The 18,933-nt window shown below is 63.1% G+C and overlaps 1 protein-coding gene across 2 annotated transcripts in view; it reads right to left on the bottom strand.

The window, feature by feature from the left end:
- vps45 (vacuolar protein sorting 45 homolog) overlaps window positions 1–18,933 on the bottom strand; it is a 149,025-nt gene that overhangs the window by 52,978 nt on the left and 77,114 nt on the right. For both annotated transcript variants that reach the window (XM_072548854.1, XM_072548855.1), the window contains exons 12-13: window positions 14,814–14,921; window positions 7,861–7,982 (exon numbers count right to left, since the gene is read on the bottom strand). In XM_072548854.1, the coding sequence (XP_072404955.1) occupies window positions 7,861–7,982; window positions 14,814–14,921 (230 nt within the window). The remainder of the gene's footprint in view (window positions 1–7,860; window positions 7,983–14,813; window positions 14,922–18,933) is intronic.

Genomic DNA, 18,933 nt, shown 5'->3' with positions numbered 1-18,933 from the left:
TCTCTCTCACTGGGGTATGGGGTCCCCCTCCCCCTCCTGAAGGGGCTGACTCTCTCTCACTGGGGTACAGGGTCCCCCTCCCCCTCCTGAAGGGGCTGACTCTCTCTCACTGGGGTACAGGGTCCCCCTCCCTCTCCTGAAGGGGCTGACTCTCTCTCTCTCTCACTGGGGTACGGGGTCCCCCTCCCTCTCCTGAAGGGGCTGACTCTCTCTCTCTCTCTCTGGGGTACGGGGTCTCCCTCCCTCTCCTGAAGGGGCTGACTCTCTCTCTCTGGGGTACAGGGTCCCCCTCCCTCTCCTGAAGGGGCTGACTCTCTCTCTCTCTCTCTCTGGGGTACGGGGTCCCCTTCCCCCTCCTGAAGGGGCTGACTCTCTCTCTCTCTCTCTGGGGTACGGGGTCCCCTTCCCCCTCCTGAAGGGGCGGACCCTCTCTCTCTCTCTGTGGTACAGGGTCTCCCTCCCTCTCCTGAAGGGGCTGACTCTCTCTCTCTCTCTCTCTGGGGTACGGGGTCTCCCTCCCTCTCCTGAAGGGGCTGACTCTCTCTCACTGGGGTACGGGGTCTCCCTCCCCCTCCTGAAGGGGCTGACTCTCTCTCTCTCTCTCTCTCTGGGGTATGGGGTCTCCCTCCCCCTCCTGAAGGGGCTGACTCTCTCTCTCTCTCTGTGGTACAGGGTCTCCCTCCCCCTCCTGAAGGGGCTGACTCTCTCTCTCTGGGGTACGGGGTCTCCCTCCCCCTCCTGAAGGGGCTGACCCTCTCTCACTGGGGTACGGGGTCCCCCTCCCCCTCCTGAAGGGGCTGACTCTCTCTCTCTCTCACTGGGGTACAGGGTCTCCCTCCCCCTCCTGAAGGGGCTGACTCTCTCTCACTGGGGTACGGGGTCTCCCTCCATCTCCTGAAGGGGCTGACCCTCTCTCACTGGGGTACGCGGTCTCCCTCCCTCTCCTGAAGGGGCTGACTCTCTCTCACTGGGGTACAGGGTCTCCCTCCCCCTCCTGAAGGGGCTGACCCTCTCTCACTGGGGTACAGGGTCTCCCTCCCTCTCCTGAAGGGGCTGACCCTCTCTCACTGGGGTACGCGGTCTCCCTCCCTCTCCTGAAGGGGCTGACTCTCTCTCTCTGGGGTACAGGGTCTCCCTCCCCCTCCTGAAGGGGCTGACTCTCTCTCACTGGGGTACAGGGTCTCCCTCCCTCTCCTGAAGGGGCTGACTCTCTCTCACTGGGGTACAGGGTCTCCCTCCCTCTCCTGAAGGGGCTGACCCTCTCTCACTGGGGTACGGGGTCCCCCTCCCCCTCCTGAAGGGGCTGACTCTCTCTCTCTCTCTCTCTCTGGGGTACAGGGTCCCCCTCCCCCTCCTGAAGGGGCTGACTCTCTCTCACTGGGGTATGGGGTCTCCCTCCCCCTCCTGAAGGGGCTGACTCTCTCTCACTGGGGTACAGGGTCTCCCTCCCTCTCCTGAAGGGGCTGACTCTCTCTCACTGGGGTATGGGGTTCCCCTCCCCCTCCTGAAGGGGCTGACTCTCTCTCTCTCTCTGTGGTACAGGGTCTCCCTCCCCCTCCTGAAGGGGCTGACTCTCTCTCACTGGGGTACGGGGTCCCCCTCCCCCTCCTGAAGGGGCTGACTCTCTCTCACTGGGGTACAGGGTCTCCCTCCCCCTCCTGAAGGGGCTGACTCTCTCTCACTGGGGTACGGGGTCCCCCTCCCCCTCCTGAAGGGGCTGACTCTCTCTCACTGGGGTACGGGGTCTCCCTCCCCCTCCTGAAGGGGCTGACTCTCTCTCTCTCTCTCACTGGGGTACAGGGTCTCCCTCCCCCTCCTGAAGGGGCTGACCCTCTCTCACTGGGGTACAGGGTCTCCCTCCCTCTCCTGAAGGGGCTGACCCTCTCTCACTGGGGTACGCGGTCTCCCTCCCTCTCCTGAAGGGGCTGACTCTCTCTCTCTGGGGTACAGGGTCTCCCTCCCCCTCCTGAAGGGGCTGACTCTCTCTCACTGGGGTACAGGGTCTCCCTCCCTCTCCTGAAGGGGCTGACTCTCTCTCACTGGGGTACAGGGTCTCCCTCCCTCTCCTGAAGGGGCTGACCCTCTCTCACTGGGGTACGGGGTCCCCCTCCCCCTCCTGAAGGGGCTGACTCTCTCTCACTGGGGTATGGGGTCTCCCTCCCTCTCCTGAAGGGGCTGACCCTCTCTCACTGGGGTACGCGGTCTCCCTCCCTCTCCTGAAGGGGCTGACTCTCTCTCTCTGGGGTACAGGGTCTCCCTCCCCCTCCTGAAGGGGCTGACTCTCTCTCACTGTGGTACAGGGTCTCCCTCCCTCTCCTGAAGGGGCTGACTCTCTCTCTCTCACTGGGGTACAGGGTCTCCCTCCCCCTCCTGAAGGGGCTGACCCTCTCTCACTGTGGTACAGGGTCTCCCTCCCTCTCCTGAAGGGGCTGACTCTCTCTCTCTCTCACTGGGGTACAGGGTCTCCCTCCCCCCCCTGAAGGGGCTGACTCTCTCTCTCTGTGGTACAGGGTCTCCCTCCCCCTCCTGAAGGGGCTGACTCTCTCTCTCACTGGGGTACAGGGTCCCCCTCCCTCTCCTGAAGGGGCTGACTCTCTCTCTCTCTCTCACTGGGGTACGGGGTCTCCCTCCCCCCCCTGAAGGGGCTGACTCTCTCTCTCTGTGGTACAGGGTCTCCCTCCCCCTCCTGAAGGGGCTGACTCTCTCTCTCACTGGGGTACGGGGTCTCCCTCCCTCTCCTGAAGGGGCTGACTCTCTCTCTCTCTCTCACTGGGGTACGGGGTCTCCCTCCCCCTCCTGAAGGGGCTGACTCTCTCTCTCTCTCACTGGGGTACGGGGTCTCCCTCCCCCCCCTGAAGGGGCTGACTCTCTCTCTCTGGGGTATGGGGTCTCCCTCCCTCTCCTAAAGGGGCTGACTCTCTCTCACTGGGGTACGGGGTCTCCCTCCCTCTCCTGAAGGGGCTGACTCTCTCTCACTGGGGTACGGGGTTCCCCTCCCTCTCCTGAAGGGGCTGACTCTCTCTCTCACAGGGGTATGGGGTTCCCCTCCCCCTCCTGAAGGGGCTGACCCTCTCTCACTGGGGTACAGGGTCCCCCTCCCCCTCCTGAAGGGGCTGACTCTCTCTCACTGGGGTATGGGGTTCCCCTCCCCCTCCTGAAGGGGCTGACTCTCTCTCACTGGGGTACAGGGTCTCCCTCCCCCTCCTGAAGGGGCGGACCCTCTCTCACTGGGGTACGGGGTCTCCCTCCCCCTCCTGAAGGGGCTGACTCTCTCTCTCTCTCTCTCTCTGGGGTACAGGGTCTCCCTCCCCCTCCTGAAGGGGCTGACTCTCTCTCTCTCTCTCTCTGGGGTACGGGGTCTCCCTCCCCCTCCTGAAGGGGCTGACTCTCTCTCTCTCTGTGGTACGGGGTTCCCCTCCCCCTCCTGAAGGGGCTGACTCTCTCTCTCTCTCTGTGGTACGGGGTCTCCCTCCCCCTCCTGAAGGGGCTGACTCTCTCTCTCTGGGGTATGGGGTTCCCCTCCCCCTCCTGAAGGGGCTGACTCTCTCTCTCTGGGGTATGGGGTTCCCCTCCCCCTCCTGAAGGGGCTGACCCTCTCTCACTGGGGTACAGGGTCTCTCTCCCCCTCCTGAAGGGGCTGACTCTCTCTCTCTGGGGCACAGGGTCTCCCTCCCCCTCCTGAAGGGGCTGACTCTCTCTCTCTCTCTGGGGTATGGGGTCTCCCTCCCCCTCCTGAAGGGGCTGACTCTCTCTCTCTCTCTGGGGTATGGGGTCTCCCTCCCTCTCCTGAAGGGGCTGACTCTCTCTCTCTCTCTGGGGTACAGGGTCTCCCTCCCCCTCCTGAAGGGGCTGACTCTCTCTCTCTCTCTCACTGGGGTATGGGGTTCCCCTCCCCCTCCTGAAGGGGCTGACTCTCTCTCTCTGGGGCACAGGGTCTCCCTCCCCCTCCTGAAGGGGCTGACTCTCTCTCTCTCTGGGGTATGGGGTCCCCCTCCCCCTCCTGAAGGGGCTGACTCTCTCTCTCTCTGGGGTATGGGGTCCCCCTCCCCCTCCTGAAGGGGCTGACTCTCTCTCTCTCTGGGGTATGGGGTCCCCCTCCCCCTCCTGAAGGGGCTGACTCTCTCTCACTCGGGTACAGGGTCTCCCTCCCTCTCCTGAAGGGGCTGACCCTCTCTCACTGGGGTACAGGGTCTCCCTCCCTCTCCTGAAGGGGCTGACCCTCTCTCACTGGGGTACAGGGTCTCCCTCCCTCTCCTGAAGGGGCTGACCCTCTCTCACTGGGGTACAGGGTCTCCCTCCCCCTCCTGAAGGGGCTGACTCTCTCTCTCTCTCACTGGGGTACAGGGTCTCCCTCCCCCTCCTGAAGGGGCTGACTCTCTCTCTCTCTCTCTCTGGGGTACAGGGTCTCCCTCCCTCTCCTGAAGGGGCTGACCCTCTCTCACTGGGGTACGGGGTCTCCCTCCCCCTCCTGAAGGGGCTGACTCTCTCTCTCTCTCTCTCTGGGGTAGAGGGTCTCCCTCCCCCTCCTGAAGGGGCTGACTCTCTCTCTCTCTCTCTCTGGGGTACAGGGTCTCCCTCCCCCTCCTGAAGGGGCTGACTCTCTCTCTCTCTCTCTGGGGTACAGGGTCTCCCTCCCCCTCCTGAAGGGGCTGACCCTCTCTCACTGGGGTACAGGGTCTCCCTCCCCCTCCTGAAGGGGCTGACTCTCTCTCTCTGGGGTACAGGGTCCCCCTCCCTCTCCTGAAGGGGCTGACTCTCTCTCTCTCTCTCTCTGGGGTACGGGGTCTCCCTCCCCCTCCTGAAGGGGCTGACTCTCTCTCTCTCTCTCTCTGGGGTACGGGGTCTCCCTCCCCCTCCTGAAGGGGCTGACTCTCTCTCTCTCTCTCTCTGGGGTACGGGGTCTCCCTCCCCCTCCTGAAGGGGCTGACTCTCTCTCTCTCTCTCACTGTGGTACAGGGTCTCCCTCCCCCTCCTGAAGGGGCTGACTCTCTCTCTCTCTCTCTCTGGGGTACGGGGTCTCCCTCCCCCTCCTGAAGGGGCTGACTCTCTCTCTCTCTCTCTCTGGGGTACAGGGTCCCCCTCCCTCTCCTGAAGGGGCTGACTCTCTCTCTCTCTCTGGGGTACGGGGTCTCCCTCCCCCTCCTGAAGGGGCTGACTCTCTCTCTCTCTCTGGGGTACGGGGTCTCCCTCCCCCTCCTGAAGGGGCTGACTCTCTCTCTCTCTCTGGGGTACGGGGTCTCCCTCCCCCTCCTGAAGGGGCTGACTCTCTCTCTCTCTCTCTCTGGAGTACGGGGTCTCCCTCCCCCTCCTGAAGGGGCTGACTCTCTCTCTCTCTCTCACTGGGGTACGGGGTCTCCCTCCCCCTCCTGAAGGGGCTGACTCTCTCTCTCTCTCTCTCACTGGGGTACAGGGTCCCCCTCCCCCTCCTGAAGGGGCTGACTCTCTCTCACTGGGGTACGGGGTCTCCCTCCCCCTCCTGAAGGGGCTGACTCTCTCTCTCTCTCTCTCTGGGGTACGGGGTCTCCCTCCCCCTCCTGAAGGGGCTGACTCTCTCTCTCTCTCTCACTGGGGTACAGGGTCCCCCTCCCCCTCCTGAAGGGGCTGACTCTCTCTCTCTGGGGTACAGGGTTCCCCTCCCCCTCCTGAAGGGGCTGACTCTCTCTCTCTCTCTCTCTGGGGTACGGGGTCTCCCTCCCCCTCCTGAAGGGGCTGACTCTCTCTCTCTGGGGTACAGGGTCTCCCTCCCCCTCCTGAAGGGGCTGAATCTCTCTCACTGGGGTACGGGGTCCCCCTCCCCCTCCTGAAGGGGCTGACTCTCTCTCACTGGGGTACGGGGTCTCCCTCCCCCTCCTGAAGGGGCTGACTCTCTCTCTCTCTCTCACTGGGGTACAGGGTCTCCCTCCCCCTCCTGAAGGGGCTGACCCTCTCTCACTGGGGTACAGGGTCTCCCTCCCTCTCCTGAAGGGGCTGACCCTCTCTCACTGGGGTACGCGGTCTCCCTCCCTCTCCTGAAGGGGCTGACTCTCTCTCTCTGGGGTACAGGGTCTCCCTCCCCCTCCTGAAGGGGCTGACTCTCTCTCACTGGGGTACAGGGTCTCCCTCCCTCTCCTGAAGGGGCTGACTCTCTCTCACTGGGGTACAGGGTCTCCCTCCCTCTCCTGAAGGGGCTGACCCTCTCTCACTGGGGTACGGGGTCCCCCTCCCCCTCCTGAAGGGGCTGACTCTCTCTCTCTCTCTCTCTCTGGGGTACAGGGTCCCCCTCCCCCTCCTGAAGGGGCTGACTCTCTCTCACTGGGGTATGGGGTCTCCCTCCCTCTCCTGAAGGGGCTGACTCTCTCTCACTGGGGTATGGGGTCTCCCTCCCCCTCCTGAAGGGGCTGACTCTCTCTCACTGGGGTATGGGGTCTCCCTCCCTCTCCTGAAGGGGCTGACTCTCTCTCTCTGGGGTACAGGGTCTCCCTCCCCCTCCTGAAGGGGCTGACTCTCTCTCACTGTGGTACAGGGTCTCCCTCCCTCTCCTGAAGGGGCTGACTCTCTCTCTCTCACTGGGGTACAGGGTCTCCCTCCCCCTCCTGAAGGGGCTGACCCTCTCTCACTGTGGTACAGGGTCTCCCTCCCTCTCCTGAAGGGGCTGACTCTCTCTCTCTCTCACTGGGGTACAGGGTCTCCCTCCCCCCCCTGAAGGGGCTGACTCTCTCTCTCTGTGGTACAGGGTCTCCCTCCCCCTCCTGAAGGGGCTGACTCTCTCTCTCTGGGGTACGGGGTCTCCCTCCCCCTCCTGAAGGGGCTGACTCTCTCTCTCTCTCTCTGTGGTACGGGGTCTCCCTCCCCCTCCTGAAGGGGCTGACTCTCTCTCTCTCTCTGGGGTACAGGGTCTCCCTCCCCCTCCTGAAGGGGCTGACTCTCTCTCTCTCTCTCTCTGTGGTACAGGGTCTCCCTCCCCCTCCTGAAGGGGCTGACTCTCTCTCACTGGGGTATGGGGTCTCCCTCCCCCTCCTGAAGGGGCTGACTCTCTCTCTCTGGGGTACGGGGTCTCCCTCCCCCTCCTGAAGGGGCTGACCCTCTCTCACTGGGGTACAGGGTCTCCCTCCCTCTCCTGAAGGGGCTGACTCTCTCTCTCTCTCTGGGGTACAGGGTCTCCCTCCCCCTCCTGAAGGGGCTGACTCTCTCTCACTGGGATACGGGGTCCCCCTCCCTCTCCTGAAGGGGCTGACTCTCTCTCTCTCTCTGGGGTAAGGGGTCTCCCTCCCCCTCCTGAAGGGGCTGACTCTCTCTCTCTCTCTGGGGTACAGGGTTCCCCTCCCCCTCCTGAAGGGGCTGACTCTCTCTCTCTCTCTCTCTGGGGTACGGGGTCTCCCTCCCCCTCCTGAAGGGGCTGACTCTCTCTCTCTGGGGTACAGGGTTCCCCTCCCCCTCCTGAAGGGGCTGACCCTCTCTCTCTGGGGTACAGGGTTCCCCTCCCCCTCCTGAAGGGGCTGACTCTCTCTCTCTCTCTCTCTGGGGTACGGGGTCTCCCTCCCTCTCCTGAAGGGGCTGACTCTCTCTCTCTCTCTCTCTGTGGTACAGGGTCTCCCTCCCTCTCCTGAAGGGGCTGACCCTCTCTCTCTCTCTCTCTCTCTGGGGTACAGGGTCTCCCTCCCTCTCCTGAAGGGGCTGACCCTCTCTCTCTCTCTCTCTCTGGGGTATGGGGTTCCCCTCCCCCTCCTGAAGGGGCTGACCCTCTCTCTCTCTCTCTCTCTGGGGTATGGGGTTCCCCTCCCTGTCCAGTCAGTGTGGAGAGCGATGAGCGATGTGCAGGCCTGTTCCCAGTGTGGTGTTTCCCCCCCCACCCACCCCCCACCCCCAGCAGCCTCCCTTTACCGGTCTCGCAGTGTACTCGGTCCAAGGTATGGGTACTGACTGTCCCTCAGCTTCCCTTTAATGAGCTGGTCCAGGCTGTCCTGCAGCAGGGGCTGGTGTTGGGTGTAGACATTTTCAATTCCCTGTACACAGAAGGCACCAGGTTACTGTCCTCCCCTTGGTCAATCCTACAGCATCTCCTCAGGGGTCAGTCACACCGAGGGTCAGGGGTCAGTCACACCAAGGGTCAGGGGTCAGTCACACCAAGGGTCAGGGGTCAGTCACTCCGTGGGTGAGGGTCCCTGTCACACCGAGGGGGAGGGTCCCTGTCACACCGAGGGTCGGGGTCAGTCACACCAATGGTCAGGGGTCAGTCACACCCAGGGTCGGGGTACGTCACACCCAGGGTCAGGGGTCAGTCACACCCAGGGTCAGGGGTCAGTCACACCGAGGGGGAGGGGTCAGTCACACCGAGGGGGAGGGGTCAGTCACACCGAGGGGGAGGGAGCAGTCACACCGAGGGGGAGGGAGCAGTCACACCGAGGGGGAGGGGTCAGTCACACCGAGAGGGAGGGTCCCTGTCATACCGAGGGGGAGGGACCCTGTCATACCGAGGGGGAGGGACCCTGTCACACCGAGGGGGAGGGACCCTGTCACACCGAGGGGGAGGGACCCTGTCACACCGTGGGTCAGGGGTCAGTCACATCGAGGGGGAGGGTCCCTGTCACACCGAGGGGGAGGGTCCCTGTCACACCGAGGGGGAGGGGTCAGTCACACCGAGGGGGAGGGTCCCTGTCACACCGAGGGGGAGGGACCCTGTCACACCGAGGGGGAGGGTCCCTGTCACACCGAGGGGGAGGGTCCCTGTCACACCGAGGGTCAGGGGTCAGTCACAACGAGGGGGAGGGTCCCTGTCACACCGAGGGTCAGGGGTCAGTCACACCGAGGGTCAGGGTTCCTGTCACACCGAGGGTGAGTGACCCTGTCACACCGAGGGTGAGTGTCCCTGTCACACCGAGTGTCAGGGGTCAGTCACACCGAGGGTCAGGGTTCCTGTCACACCGAGGGGGAGGGTCCCTGTCACACCGAGGGTCAGGGGTCAATCACACCGAGGGTCAGGGTTCCTGTCACACCGAGGGGGAGGGTCCCTGTCACACCGAGGGTCAGGGGTCAGTCACACCGAGGGTGAGGGTCCCTGTCACACCGAGGGTGAGGGTCCCTGTCACACCGAGGGGGAGGGTCCCTGTCACACCGAGGGGGAGGGTCCCTGTCACACCGAGGGGGAGGGTCCCTGTCACACCGAGGGGGGGGGGGGTCTATCACATCGAGGGGGAGGGTCCCTGTCACACCGAGGGTCAGGGGTCAGTCACACCGAGGGGGAGGGGTCAGTCACACCGAGGGGGAGGGTCCCTGTCACACCGAGGGTGAGGGGTCTATCACATCGAGGGGGAGGGTCCCTGTCACACCGAGGGTGAGGGTCCCTGTCACACCGAGGGTGAGGGGTCTATCACATCGAGGGGGAGGGTCCCTGTCACACCGAGGGTGAGGGTCCCTGTCACACCGAGGGGGAGGGTCCCTGTCACACCGAGGGTCAGGGGTCAGTCACACCGAGGGGGAGGGTCCCTGTCACACCGAGGGTGAGGGTCCCTGTCACACCGAGGGAGCGGGGTTCCTGTCACACCGAGGGGGAGGGTCCCTGTCACACCGAGGGGGGGGGTCTATCACATCGAGGGGGAGGGTCCCTGTCACACCGAGGGGGGGGGGGGTCTATCACATCGAGGGGGAGGGTCCCTGTCACACCGAGGGGGCGGGGTTCCTGTCACACCGAGGGTGAGGGTCCCTGTCACACCGAGGGGGGGGGTCTATCACATCGAGGGGGAGGGTCCCTGTCACACCGAGGGGGGGAGGTCTATCACATCGAGGGGGAGGGTCCCTGTCACACCGAGGGTGAGGGTCCCTGTCACACCGAGGGGGGGGGGGTCTATCACATCGAGGGGGAGGGTCCCTGTCACACCGAGGGGGGGGGGGGGCCATCACATCGAGGGGAAGGGTCCCTGTCACACCGAGGGTGAGGGTCCCTGTCACACCGAGGGTCAGGGGTCAGTCACATCGAGGGGGAGGGTCCCTGTCACACCGAGGGGGAGGGTCCGTGTCACACCGAGGGGGCGGGGTTCCTGTCACACCGAGGGGGAGGGTCCCTGTCACACTGAGGGGGAGGGTCCCTGTCACACCGAGGGTCAGGGGTCAGTCACACCGAGGGGGAGGGTCCCTGTCACACCGAGGGGGAGGGTTCCTGTCACACCGAGGGTCAGGGGTCTATCACATCGAGGGGGAGGGTCCCTGTCACACCGAGGGTCAGGGGTCAGTCACACCGAGGGGGAGGGTCCCTGTCACACCGAAGGGGAGGGTCCCAGTCACACCCGGGGGGGGGTCTGTCACACCGAGGGGGAGGGTCCCTGTCACACCGAGGGTCAGGGGTCAGTCACACCGAGGGGGAGGGTCCCTGTCACACCCGGGGGGGGGGGGGTCTGTCACACCGAGGGGGAGGGTCCCTGTCACACCGAGGGGGAGGGTCCCTGTCACACCGAAGGGGAGGGTCCCAGTCACACCCGGGGGGGGGGGGGGTCTGTCACACCGAGGGGGAGGGTCCCTGTCACACCGAGGGTCAGGGGTCAGTCACACCGAGGGGGAGGGTCCCTGTCACACCCGGGGGGGGGGTCTGTCACACCGAGGGGGAGGGTCCCTGTCACACCGAGGGGGAGGGTCCCTGTCACACCGAGGGGGAGGGTCCCTGTCACACCGAGAGTGAGGGTCCCTGTCACACCGAGAGTGAGGGTCCCTGTCACACCGAGAGTGAGGGGCCAGTCACACCGAGGGTCAGGGGCCAGTCACACCGAGAGTGAGGGTCCCTGTCACACCGAGGGTCAGGGGCCAGTCACACCGAGGGTGAGGGGTCCGTGTCACACTGAGGGGGCGGGTCCCTGTCACACCGAGGGGGAGGGTCCCTGTCACACCGAGGGTCAGGGGCCAGTCACACCGAGGGGGAGGGTCCCTGTCACACCGAGGGGGAGGGTCCCTGTCACACTGAGGGTGAGGGGTCAGTCACACCGAGGGTCAGGGTTCCTGTCACACCGAGGGGGAGGGTCCCTGTCACACCGAGGGGGAGGGTCCCTGTCACACCGAGGGTCAGGGGCCAGTCACACTGAGGGTGAGGGGTCAGTCACACCGAGGGGGAGGGTCCCTGACACACCGAGGGTCAGGGGCCAGTCACACCGAGGGGGAGGGTCCCTGTCACACCGAGAGTGAGGGTCCCTGTCACACCGAGGGGGAGGGTCCCTGTCACACCGAGGGTCAGGGGCCAGTCACACTGAGGGTGAGGGGTCAGTCACACCGAGGGGGAGGGTCCCTGTCACACCGAGGGTCAGGGGCCAGTCACACCGAGGGGGAGGGTCCCTGTCACACCGAGAGTGAGGGTCCCTGTCACACCGAGGGGGAGGGTCCCTGTCACACCGAGGGGGAGGGTCCCTGTCACACCGAGGGTCAGGGGCCAGTCACACTGAGGGTGAGGGGTCAGTTACACCGAGAGTGAGGGTCCCTGTCACACCGAGGGTCAGGGGCCAGTCACACTGAGGGTGAGGGGTCAGTCACACCGAGGGGGAGGGTCCCTGTCACACCGAGGGTCAGGGGCCAGTCACACTGAGGGTGAGGGGTCAGTCACACCGAGGGTGAGTGACCCTGTCACACCGAGGGTCAGGGGCCAGTCACACCGAGGGGGAGGGTCCCTGTCACACCGAGGGGGGGGGTCCGTGTCACACCGAGGGGGAGGGTCCCTGTCACACCGAGGGTCAGGGGTTAGTCACACCGAGGGTGAGTGTCCCTGTCACACCGAGGGGGAGGGTCCCTGTCACACCGAGGGGGAGGGTCCCTGTCACACCGAGGGTGAGTGTCCCTGTCACACCGAGGGTCAGGGGTCAGTCACACCGAGGGTGAGTGTCCCTGTCACACCGAGGGTCAGGGGCCAGTCACACTGAGGGGGAGGGGCCAGTCACACCGAGGGGCAGGGTCCCTGTCACACCGAGGGGGAGGGGCCAGTCACACCGAGGGTGAGGGTCCGTGTCACACCGAGGGGGAGGGGTCAGTCACACCGAGGGGGAGGGGTCAGTCACACCGAGGGGGAGGGTCCTTGTCACACCGAGGGGGAGGGTCCCTGTCACACCGAGGGGGAGGGTCCGTGTCACACCGAGGGGGAGGGGTCAGTCACACCGAGGGGGAGGGTCCCTGTCACACCGAGGGGGAGGGTCCCTGTCACACCGAGGGGGAGGGTCCCTGTCACACCGAGGGTCAGGGGTCAGTCACACCGAGGGGGAGGGTCCCTGTCACACCGAGGGGGAGGGTCCCTGTCACACCGAGGGTGAGGGGTCCCTGTCACACCGAGGGTGAGGGGTCCCTGTCACACCGAGGGTCAGGGGCCAGTCACACCGAGGGGGAGGGTCCCTGTCACACCGAGGGGGAGGGTCCCTGTCACACCGAGAGGGAGGGTCCCTGTCACACCGAGGGGGAGGGTCCCTGTCACACCGAGGGTCAGGGGTCAGTCACACCGAGAGTGAGGGTCCCTGTCACACCGAGGGGGAGGGTCCCTGTCACACCGAGGGGGCGGGGGTCAGTCACACCGAGGGGGAGGGTCCCTGTCACACCGAGAGGGAGGGTCCCTGTCACACCGAGGGGGAGGGTCCCTGTCACACCGAGGGGGAGGGTCCCTGTCACACCCGGGGGGGGGGGTCTGTCACACCGAGGGGGAGGGTCCCTGTCACACCGAGGGTCAGGGGTCAGTCACACCGAGGGGGAGGGTCCCTGTCACACCCGGGGGGGGGGGTCTGTCACACCGAGGGGGAGGGTCCCTGTCACACCGAGGGGGAGGGTCCCTGTCACACCGAGAGTGAGGGTCCCTGTCACACCGAGAGTGAGGGTCCCTGTCACACCGAGAGTGAGGGGCCAGTCACACCGAGGGTCAGGGGCCAGTCACACCGAGAGTGAGGGTCCCTGTCACACCGAGGGTCAGGGGCCAGTCACACCGAGGGTGAGGGGTCCGTGTCACACTGAGGGGGCGGGTCCCTGTCACACCGAGGGGGAGGGTCCCTGTCACACCGAGGGTCAGGGGCCAGTCACACCGAGGGGGAGGGTCCCTGTCACACCGAGGGGGAGGGTCCCTGTCACACCGAGGGGGAGGGGTCAGTCACACCGAGGGTCAGGGTTCCTGTCACACCGAGGGGGAGGGTCCCTGTCACACCGAGGGGGAGGGTCCCTGTCACACCGAGGGGGAGGGTCCCTGTCACACTGAGGGTGAGGGGTCAGTCACACCGAGGGGGAGGGTCCCTGTCACACCGAGGGTCAGGGGCCAGTCACACCGAGGGGGAGGGTCCCTGTCACACCGAGAGTGAGGGTCCCTGTCACACCGAGGGGGAGGGTCCCTGTCACACCGAGGGTCAGGGGCCAGTCACACTGAGGGTGAGGGGTCAGTCACACCGAGGGGGAGGGTCCCTGTCACACCGAGGGTCAGGGGCCAGTCACACCGAGGGGGAGGGTCCCTGTCACACCGAGAGTGAGGGTCCCTGTCACACCGAGGGGGAGGGTCCCTGTCACACCGAGGGTCAGGGGCCAGTCACACTGAGGGTGAGGGGTCAGTTACACCGAGAGTGAGGGTCCCTGTCACACCGAGGGTCAGGGGCCAGTCACACTGAGGGTGAGGGGTCAGTCACACCGAGGGGGAGGGTCCCTGTCACACCGAGGGTCAGGGGCCAGTCACACTGAGGGTGAGGGGTCAGTCACACCGAGGGTGAGTGACCCTGTCACACCGAGGGTCAGGGGCCAGTCACACCGAGGGGGAGGGTCCCTGTCACACCGAGGGGGGGGTCCGTGTCACACCGAGGGGGAGGGTCCCTGTCACACCGAGGGTCAGGGGTTAGTCACACCGAGGGTGAGTGTCCCTGTCACACCGAGGGGGAGGGTCCCTGTCACACCGAGGGGGAGGGTCCCTGTCACACCGAGGGTGAGTGTCCCTGTCACACCGAGGGTCAGGGGTCAGTCACACCGAGGGTGAGTGTCCCTGTCACACCGAGGGTCAGGGGCCAGTCACACTGAGGGGGAGGGGCCAGTCACACCGAGGGGGAGGGTCCCTGTCACACCGAGGGGGAGGGTCCCTGTCACACCGAGGGTGAGGGTCCGTGTCACACCGAGGGGGAGGGGTCAGTCACACCGAGGGGGAGGGGTCAGTCACACCGAGGGGGATGGTCCTTGTCACACCGAGGGGGAGGGTCCCTGTCACACCGAGGGGGAGGGTCCGTGTCACACCGAGGGGGAGGGGTCAGTCACACCGAGGGGGAGGGTCCCTGTCACACCGAGGGGGAGGGTCCCTGTCACACCGAGGGGGAGGGTCCCTGTCACACCGAGGGTCAGGGGTCAGTCACACCGAGGGGGAGGGTCCCTGTCACACCGAGGGGGAGGGTCCCTGTCACACCGAGGGTGAGGGGTCCCTGTCACACCGAGGGTCAGGGGCCAGTCACACCGAGGGGGAGGGTCCCTGTCACACCGAGGGGGAGGGTCCCTGTCACACCGAGGGGGAGGGTCCCTGTTACACCGAGGGGGAGGGTCCCTGTCACACCGAGGGTCAGGGGTCAGTCACACCGAGAGTGAGGGTCCCTGTCACACCGAGGGGGAGGGTCCCTGTCACACCGAGGGGGCGGGGGTCAGTCACACCGAGGGGGAGGGTCCCTGTCACACCGAGAGGGAGGGTCCCTGTCACACCGAGGGGGAGGGTCCCTGTCACACCGAGGGTCAGGGGTCAGTCACACCGAGAGTGAGGGTCCCTGTCACACCGAGGGGGAGGGTCCCTGTCACACCGAGGGGGAGGGTCCCTGTCACACCGAGGGGGCGGGGGTCAGTCACACCGAGGGGGAGGGTCCCTGTCACACTTGTACCTTCAATCCTTTGAAGAACTGCTTGGTGATAGCAACAGCATCCTTTGTGGTGACAAGGTCACTTCCCCGGCTTCGTTTCCCACCGTATTCCACAACGGCCGACACTAACTGGAACACAATTATTGGGACAGAGAGAGGAACTTACACTTTCAGGTGTTCAACACTGATAGGCCGAACCCTACCTCTACTATCCCATAGACCTGTCTACACTGTAATACAGGGACAGACCAAACCCCACCAGTACTGTTCCCCAGGGTTATACAGGGACAGACCAAGCCCCACCAGTACTGTACCCCAGTGTTATACAGACCTGTCCCCACCAGTACTGTACCCCAGTGTTATACAGCGACAGACCTGTCCCCACCAGTACTGTACCCCAGTGTTATACAGTGACAGACCTGTCCCCACCAGTACTGTACCCCAGTGTTATACAGTGACAGACCTGTCCCCACCAGTACTGTACCCCAGTGTTATACAGGGACAGACCTGTCCCCACCAGTACCGTACCCCAGTGTTATACAGTGACAGACCTGTCCCCACCAGTACCGTACCCCAGTGTTATACAGGGACAGACCAAACCCCACCAGTACTGTACCCCAGGGTTATACAGGGACAGACCTGTCCCCACCAGTACTGTACCCCAGTGTTATACAGCGACAGACCCGTCCCCACCAGTACCGTACCCCAGTGTTATACAGTGACAGACCTGTCCCCACCAGTACTGTACCCCAGTGTTATACAGTGACAGACCTGTCCCCACCAGTACTGTACCCCAGGGTTATACAGGGACAGACCTGTCCCCACCAGGACTGTACCCCAGGGTTATACACTGACAGACCTGTCCCCACCAGTACTGTACCCCAGGGTTATACAGGGACAAACCAAACCCCATCAGTACTGTACCCCAGTGTTATACAGAGACAGACCTGTCCCCACCAGTACTGTACCCCAGGGTTATACAGGGACAAACCAAACCCCATCAGTACTGTACCCCAGTGTTATACAGTGACAGACCTGCCCCCACCAGTACTGTACCCCAGTGTTATACAGGGACAGACCTGTCCCCACCCAGTACTGTACCCCAGTGTTATACAGTGACAGACCTGTCCCCACCCAGTACTGTACCCCAGTGTTATACAGGGACAGACCTGTCCCCACCAGTACTGTACCCCAGTGTTATACAGGGACAGACCTGTCCCCACCAGTACTGTACCCCAGTGTTATACAGGGACAGACCTGTCCCCACCAGTACTGTACCCCAGTGTTATACAGTGACAGACCTGTCCCCACCCAGTACTGTACCCCAGTGTTATACAGGGACAGACCTGTCCCCACCAGTACTGTACCCCAGGGTTATACAGTGACAGACCGGTCCCCACCAGTACTGTACCCCAGTGTTATACAGGGACAGACCTGTCCCCACCAGTACCGTACCCCAGTGATATACAGGGACAGACCTGTCCCCACCAGTACTGTACCCCAGTGTTATACAGGGACAGACCTGTCCCCACCAGTACTGTACCCCAGTGTTATACAGGGACAGACCAAACCCCACCAGTACTGTACCCCAGTGTTATACAGGGACAGACCTGTCCCCACCAGTACCGTACCCCAGTGATATACAGGGACAGACCTGTCCCCACCAGTACTGTACCCCAGTGTTATACAGGGACAGACCTGTCCCCACCAGTACTGTACCCCAGTGTTATACAGGGACAGACCAAACCCCACCAGTACTGTACCCCAGTGTTATACAGTGACAGACCTGTCCCCACCCAGTACTGTACCCCAGTGTTATACAGGGACAGACCTGTCCCCACCAGTACTGTACCCCAGGATTATACAGTGACAGACCGGTCCCCACCAGTACTGTACCCCAGTGTTATACAGGGACAGACCTGTCCCCACCAGTACCGTACCCCAGTGATATACAGGGACAGACCTGTCCCCACCAGTACTGTACCCCAGTGTTATACAGGGACAGACCTGTCCCCACCAGTACTGTACCCCAGTGTTATACAGGGACAGACCAAACCCCACCAGTACTGTACCCCAGTGTTATGCAGGGACAGACCTGTCCCCACCCAGTACTGTACCCCAGTGTTATACAGTGACAGACCTGTCCCCACCAGTACTGTACCCCAGTGTTATACAGCGACAGACCTGTCCCCACCAGTACTGTACCCCAGTGTTATACAGGGACAGACCTGTCCCCACCAGTACTGTAGCCCAGTATTATACAGGGACAGACCAAACCCCACCAGTACTGTACCCCAGTGTTATACAGGGACAGACCTGTCCCCACCCAGTACTGTACCCCAGTGTTATACAGGGACAGACCTGTCCCCACCAGTACTGTACCCCAGTGTTATACAGTGACAGACCTGTCCCCACCAATACTGTACCCCAGTGTTATGCAGGGACAGACCTGTCCCCACCAGTACTGTACCCCAGTGTTATACAGTGACAGACCTGGCCCCACCAGTACTGTACCCCAGTGTTACACAGGGACAGACCTGTCCCCACCAGTACTGCACCCCAGTGTTATACAGACCTGTCCCCACCAGTAGTGTACCCCAGTGTTATACAGGGACAGACCTGTCCCCACCAGTACTGTACCCCAGTGTTATACAGACCTGTCCCCACCAGTACTGTACCCCAGTGTTATACAGACCTGTCCCCACCAGTACTGTACCCCAGTGTTATACAGACCTGTCCCCACCAGTACTGTACCCCAGTGTTATACAGACCTTTCCCCACCAGTACTGTACCCCAGTGTAGTACAGGGACAGACCTGTCCCCACCAGTACTGTACTCCAGTGTTATACAGGGACAGACCTGTCCCCACCAGTACTGTACCCCAGTGTTATACAGGGACAGACCTGTCCCCACCAGTACTGTACCCCAGTGTTACACAGTGACTGACCTGTCCCCACCAGTACTGTACCCCAGTGTTATACAGGGACAGACCTGTCCCCACCAGTACTATACCCCAGTGTTAAACAGACCTGTCCCCACCAGTACTGTACCCCAGTGTTATACAGGGACAGACCTGTCCCCACCGGTACCGTACCCCAGTATTATACAGTGACAGACCTGTCCCCACCAGTACTGTACCCCAGTGTTATACAGTGACAGACCTGTCCCCACCGGTACCGTACCCCAGTGTTATACAGTGACAGACCTGTCCCCACCAGTGCTGTACCCAAGTGTTATACAGGGACCGACCTGTCCCCACCAGTACCGTACCCCAGTGTTATACAGTGACAGACCTGTCCCCACCAGTACTGTACCCCAGTGTTATACAGGGACAGACCTGTCCCCACCAGTACTGTACCCCAGTGTTATACAGTGACAGACCTGTCCCCACCAGTACTGTACCCCAGTGTTATACACTGACAGACCTGTCCCCACCCCAGTATTGTACCCCAGTGTTATACAGTGACAGACCTGTCCCCAGCAGTACTGTACCCCAGTGTTATACACTGACAGACCTGTCCCCACCCCAGTACTGTAACCCAGTGTTATACAGTGACAGACCTGTAGGCACGAGTACTGTACCCCAGTGTTATACAGACCTGTCCCCACCAGTACTGTACCCCAGTGTTATGCAGACCTGTCCCCACCAGTACTGTACCCCAGTGTTATACAGTGACAGACCTGTCCCCACCAGTACCGTACCCCATTGTTATACAGGGACAGACCTGTCCCCACCGGTACCGTACCCCAGGGTTATACAGGGACAGACCTGTCCCCACCAGTACTGTACCCCAGTGTTATACAGTGACAGACCTGTCCCCACTGGTACCCTACCCCAGTGTTATACAGTGACAGACCTGTCCCCACCAGTACTGTACCCCAGTGTTATACAGGGACCGACCTGTCCCCACCAGTACCGTACCCCAGTGTTATACAGTGACAGACCTGTCCCCACCAGTACTGTACCCCAGTGTTATACAGGGACAGACCTGTCCCCACCAGTACTGTACCCCAGTGTTATACAGTGACAGACCTGTCCCCAGCAGTACTGTACCCAGTGTTATACACTGACAGACCTGTCCCCACCCCAGTACTGTACCCCAGTGTTATACAGGGACAGACCTGTCCCCACCAGTAGTAT

This window comes from Chiloscyllium punctatum, chromosome 28 (assembly GCF_047496795.1).
Source record: "Chiloscyllium punctatum isolate Juve2018m chromosome 28, sChiPun1.3, whole genome shotgun sequence".
Lineage (NCBI taxonomy): Eukaryota > Metazoa > Chordata > Chondrichthyes > Orectolobiformes > Hemiscylliidae > Chiloscyllium > Chiloscyllium punctatum.
Note: the sequence above shows the minus strand (reverse complement) of the source record. Positions and strands in the feature narration are given on the sequence as shown.